The sequence below is a fragment of the Oncorhynchus keta genome, chromosome 1 (assembly GCF_023373465.1).
Source record: "Oncorhynchus keta strain PuntledgeMale-10-30-2019 chromosome 1, Oket_V2, whole genome shotgun sequence".
In the NCBI taxonomy this organism is placed as follows: Eukaryota; Metazoa; Chordata; class Actinopteri; order Salmoniformes; family Salmonidae; genus Oncorhynchus; species Oncorhynchus keta.
In genome coordinates this window covers 91,359,644-91,365,330 of record NC_068421.1, presented here as the reverse complement: position 1 = coordinate 91,365,330, position 5,687 = coordinate 91,359,644, and the positions used below count along the sequence as shown (strand labels likewise).

The following is a 5,687-nucleotide window of genomic DNA, read 5'->3' as shown; positions in this document are numbered from 1 at the left end:
AATAAGAAATGTGGCAGAATGACCGCTTATATCCGGAACATAGATTCGCCAGCTATGTGTTTCCAACGAAATCTGTTGAACGTACAACTTATTTCCTGTTTTGTAAAAAAAAAAAAAAAAAAAAACGACCCATCCTAGGAAATGCGTTTGAGAAGTTGCGCTATAGGGTGAATATTTAATTTGCGCTATAAGGTATAATTTAGAGTGGAACCATGGATCCTGAGATTTTACGAAACAACTCTGCTCAACCAGCGAGGAGGTCGACAAGGCAATCGATGAAAGGTTTGTCAGCCAGGCTGCTACCCTAATCCAATCTACATAACCGAACTAGCTAGCCAGTCTTCCGTTTCCTCTAGCTGTTTCCGCAAACTAGATAACACACCCACAAAGTAAAAATGGGCTATATCGTAAAAATGCATGAAAACAAACATTTGCTAGTTAACACGATGTTTTGACATGTTAGTTAGCTAGTTAACTTAGCTATCTCTTTATTAGCAGTCATTAAAATAATGAACATGGTCCTCATTAAATAGCCTAACCGGAGCTAACGTTACTCATTCATTACAAACTTAGCCTTTCCAATTTAATTAGTTATGAGTTAACTAGCTAAGTTAATGGTTAACCAGTCAATCATTTGGAAGTCGGCAGTCCGATATATCCAGCTTGGATACAACTTTTAGCTGACGTTATTGTCACTCACTAAACTCCTTTTCTCGCCCTTGCCAGCAGTTACTTTAGAGTTGGCACCCAGAGGTCCGCTGAAGAGGAAGAGGGAAGAGAACAAGATCCCATCCTCACCTGTCAATGGCTCCATGGAGGACGATGGTAAAAGTCAATAGGCTACTAGTCGTAAAGGCTTGCGGAGGTTTAACAGATGATTGAGATTGTAGTACTTGTTTATCTACTGCTTTTCTTTCCCAACTCAAGAGTCCCCTGGCAAGAAGAATAAGTCAGAGATTGGAGTGGCAGGGGATGGCAGTTGTGATGAGGATGAGATGGATGTCCAGGAGACCACTGGGGATGAAGATCTGGACTCGGAGCAGAACGAGGAACAGGAGATGAGTGCCGAGGAAGACTCCTCCCATCACAATGTCACACAGCATAAACGTGAGTTTAGGAGGACCACATTACCGTTCACCCCAACCCGACCAAATTCACAAATAGGAAACATAACTGATTCTTGATGCTATTTTTCCTTAGCCCACTTAAAGGTGCAGTATGCAAAAAACGCTCCGCCATTTCCTGGTTGAAAAAACTAGTTTGCCTAATTTCAGTTTGTGACAAAAAAAGCAGTTATAGTGTAGAGAATCATTGTATAATCTAAACTGCTATGAAATATAATTTCAATAACCACAAATATTGTATATTCAGCTATTTGAAGCTGGTGTACAAACCCCAAAGTAAAAGACACACACACACACACACAAAAACGTAATAACGGGAAGCATAGAAATGCTTTCATTGGGGAAGACAGATCTATAACTCACATTTCTATGTGATTTTTGTTGGTATGCCCAAAAGGTGACATATTGCAGCTTTAATGGTGCATTCTAGGCTTGATGGTTGTCATGTGGCTTACCCATCCTGTAACAGGTCCCTTTGATACAACTTTGATGGGGCACATGAATGTGAACGTACCGAAGACGGTCGGTGTTGGCTCCCAAGAGATTGTAGATCCCAGGTTGTACCTACTGAGTCGCAGTTCCATTCATACAACCGAGGAGCTGAAAACAGATCTGTTTAAAACCAAGAGAAGTAGGACCTAATTTTAACCTGTAATCTTAATGATCTCTAAAGATCTGAGAATATCAAACTGAGATTTTTCTCTAAAGGGCTTTTCATGTGTTTTGTTTTCAGTGGAAATGTCAAGAAGAGCTGCGTCTGGTACCAAGCCTGCAACCCAACTCAGACCCCTGGAAAACCGACCAGAGGTTTTGATTTACAAGACGAGCAGCATGGCAGAGTACAAGGAGAATATGGAGAGGAAAGACAAAAAAACTGGTAAGATGACAGAGCTAATGTAGTTTTCCTAGTCAATCTAAAGTGTTATGTATTTTAACATTGTCCTCTGTGTAGGATTGCCCAGCGCTAACCATTATAGCATGAGAGGTTACCCCACCTCTGAAGAGTCCTACACATCGAGCTGTCGGGTGAACAATATTCCTACTCGAAAACAAACTACCAAACTCAGAAAACAAGGTACCGTTATGTATACTGGTGCAGTTTTATTGAGGAAGTAGTGTTTGAGATTATTTCAGTATTATTTCAATATTAATATTTTTCTATTTTAAGATATTAAGAAATCAGCTGTTATCAAGGCAATTCCTGGGAAAGCTTTTGGGGGTAAGTTAAAAAAAATGTATATATTGTTAAAAATCTCTCCTTGAATTGTCCTAAAGTAGGAGGCATTTTAATATTCTTTATATTTGCATTTGTTTCTGGAATTAAACATGGTCATCTTCTCATCCCTGCAGGGTACATGTGGAAACTGTGTCAGGCTCTGGTGCTGCTTGTCTCTGGTGTTCTGGGTCTCCTGGCCTACCAGCACTTCTCACTGCCCTTCAGGCCTTCAGGGGGTGGAGATCATCCAGCCTGGCCTGTGAGAGAGGGGAAGTTTGTTTCTCAGTTATCTGCTCTGGAGTCCCTGTTCCCCGGGCAGCGCTCTGAGCTGTGGAGGAGGAGCAGGATCCACCTGGAGAGGCACCTCCAGACGGCCCGGCCCACGGAGCCAGTCAGCCTGATGCTGACAGCAGGCCGCAGGGGGGAGAAGACGCTGCACTGCCTTGCCCTGCATCTGGCCTCCGCCTTCTCCTCTGCCCTCAACGCCTCCTCCATCCACATCGACGGGGCCAGCAAGGCTGACCAGGACAGCGACCAGGTCAAGCTGGACATCGACACCCAGCTGGGGGAAGCCTTCGAGGGGGACCAGCCCGTAGCCGTCATCCACCGCTTTGAGGAGCTGCCCCCGGGTTCCACGATCATATTCTACCGCTACTGTGACCACGAGAATGCAGCCTACAAAGAGGTGTTCCTGCTCTTCACTGTGCTGCTGCCTGAGGAGGAGTTAGGGAAGGAGCTCAGTCTGAATGAGGTGGAGGAGAGGGTCCAGGATTATATTACGGACACCTTTGTGGAAAGTAACAGCTCAGACAAGCCTGGTTCCTATAATCGGATGGACCTGGACAAGCTGAGTGGACTGTGGAGCCGTATCTCCCACCTGGTCCTGCCTGTGGCAGTAGAGGAGAGCATAGAGCAGGGAGGATGCATGGACTGAACTGGCAGCTACAGGAGACGTCTGGCTAGGTAGGAGCAGGCTCGCTGGGCTGGGCTCCTCTCCGTCTTTATGGAGCTCTGGAGAAGCTGTGGCTCTGAAGCTGAGGGGTGATGGTAATGAAGACACACCCAGGTGCTCTGTGGGGTTTTTAGACTTCACAGGTGAACTCTAGGTCCTAGAGGTGATATCTTCCAGAGGTCATATGCTCTGTATAGAGATTTCTATGCTGACAGATCCAAACCAACATTTAATATTCAGCCCAACTGCACTGTTTAGTTTTAACTGAGATGTCCTCTCTTTCTGGTCCTCTGTCATATTTCTGATCATTTCACAACTGCCAGCTGCTGTAATTACAGAGTGACGGTCTGGGTTGAGGAATCAGGAAGTAATTACAGAGTGACGGTCTGGGTTGAGGACAACAGTTTGTTGTGGGTGGTTTTTATTTCAGACCCAACATTTGCTTTATAGGGAAGATGTACAACATTGATTTTATAATGTGATGTGTCTATTTCACGTTTTTCTTGTTTTGTCTTTTCTTTTTTGAAAATGAAATGAAATCGTTACCTTGAAAAAAAGAAATTCCTTTTGCTATTCAATTTAAAGTGTTTGTTGCTACATGAAATTGAATCTGAGTCTAAATTCCAGGATTTCACCACTGATCCATGCATTGGTAAAATGACAAAACTGAGTTCCTTTTCTGCTGTTCAATGCTCATGTATACATATTTTAAAAATATTATTTCAATACCCCCATTCCCTGCATATTTGGCTGAAATGTCTTGCACTAATTCTCTGGTTTTACATTTTCAACCAGCTCACCTCGAGGAATGGCAGACATGAAGACAGAAATAATCGTAATTTGGGATGCTGCGTTAGGTTTGTCTCGCTCTCTCTCTCTGTGTGTGTGTGTGTGTGTGTGTGTGTGTGTGTGTGTGTGTGTGTTATAGTGTAGTATTTGCTTAATGAATAATATTATTAGATGACTATATTGGAAATATTTTGAAATAATTGTTAAGTGGTAGTTCTATTTTTATAGGACAAGTTGGACAGGGGGGTTACAGAGAAGAGATGTTGAATATGATATTTTTCACACGGAAATTCCAATAATTCTGTGAGGAGAGGGATCGCTGTAATTTATCAGATTCTTACTGTTATGATGCTTTTTTTTTTCAAAATGCTTGTGTGTCTTAATGAAGTAAACTATTCTAGATTATTCCAGAATAAGTGTTGGCATAATTTAGCAGTATAATCTGAATTGATTGAAACAGTCAATCAAAAAATGTATATTACATAACTGGTATTGCCAGTCAGACATTGTGCCTTTATAGAATATTTATTGGTGAGATTTAGATTATATTTGATACGTTGTACCAAATTACTCGGTGGTGAAGATGAATATTTGAACCAAGTAATTGAACAACCTGTCCCAGAACCAACTATTTTCTTTCCACTGAGAAATATTTTCTAGTTTATGCTCTGTTGTTGTAACTAAGATATTTTCTATTGCTTTCACCTGAATAAGTATGTTCTCTTTGATTTGTTTTTTTTGTTTTCCTATAATAATAAAATATTTTTTAATAGTTGCTTATTTGACTTTATTAATCTGAGGGGATATGTTTTTCCTAGCTTGAGGAACAAAGTTCTAGTGTCCCGATACGATTATTCACGTTATCCACAGGGAAGCACTTCCAAGACCGTTACTAATGGTCTTTTTGCAGGAAGTCTCTTGATTTTATATCATCTGTGGCCAGTTCCCCTCACTAATGGGCTGGTAATGATGGCTTGTTGTTAGAAACGCTCATTGAGGGTCGAGTGTCAAAAGGAAGAGCTGAAAGTCAAATATGTGAACACTTGAACAATGACATCGGTAGGAAATAAACTGTCTTTCCCTGAATAAAACCTACTGTATCTTGTGGAATAACAGAACAACAGACCATCTTCCAAGGCAGTTACCGAAAGGGATTTTTTTCTCAACTGACATCCTATGGCGACGTTATCGTAACCTCATTTAGCTTTGTGACTCTTGTACATGTCGTGATGTCACGCACCGTGACAGCCCTATTCTCATCCACCAGTTGACTCTTTCTCTAGCAGTTATCCTGTGGGTAGGGTTATGGCAGCCCTATTCTCATCCACCAGTTGACTCTTTCTCTAGCAGTTATCCTGTGGGTAGGGTTATGGCAGCCCTATTCTCATCCACCAGTTGACTCTTTCTCTAGCAGTTATCCTGTGGGTAGGGTTATGGCAGCCCTATTCTCATCCACCAGTTGACTCTTTCTCTAGCAGTTATCCTGTGGGTAGGGTTATGGCAGCCCTATTCTCATCCACCAGTTGACTCTTTCTCTAGCAGTTATCCTGTGGGTAGGGTTATGGCAGCCCTATTCTCATCCACCAGTTGACTCTTTCTCTAGCAG

At 42.1% G+C, this 5,687-nt stretch overlaps 1 protein-coding gene across 2 annotated transcripts; it reads left to right on the top strand.

Annotated features, from left to right (window-relative positions):
- The first annotated feature begins 64 nt into the window (after positions 1 to 64).
- Positions 65 to 4,856, top strand: LOC118374427 (torsin-1A-interacting protein 2-like). Of its 2 annotated transcripts, none has more exons than XM_035760843.2 (8): positions 65 to 282; positions 730 to 825; positions 928 to 1,107; positions 1,594 to 1,755; positions 1,858 to 2,001; positions 2,077 to 2,199; positions 2,293 to 2,343; positions 2,475 to 4,856. In XM_035760843.2, the coding sequence occupies exons 1-8, from the start codon at positions 213 to 215 to the stop codon at positions 3,272 to 3,274; spliced, it is 1,626 nt and encodes a 541-aa protein (XP_035616736.1). In that variant the 5' UTR covers positions 65 to 212; the 3' UTR covers positions 3,275 to 4,856. The 2 variants fall into 2 exon arrangements, with proteins under 2 accessions (XP_035616736.1, XP_035616735.1); XM_035760842.2 differs by having other exon boundaries at positions 66 to 282; positions 727 to 825.
- Positions 4,857 to 5,687: the final 831 nt, after the last annotated feature.

Excerpts from the sequence above, each read along its gene's own strand:
- LOC118374427 (XM_035760842.2), top strand. The coding sequence starts at position 213 with ATGGATCCTGAGATTTTACGAAACAACTCTGCTCAACCAGCGAGGAGG. Across the intron at positions 826-927 it reads TGGCTCCATGGAGGACGATG|AGTCCCCTGGCAAGAAGAAT; the intron begins GTAAAAGTCAAT and ends TCCCAACTCAAG. Across the intron at positions 2,200-2,292 it reads TACCAAACTCAGAAAACAAG|ATATTAAGAAATCAGCTGTT; the intron begins GTACCGTTATGT and ends TTCTATTTTAAG.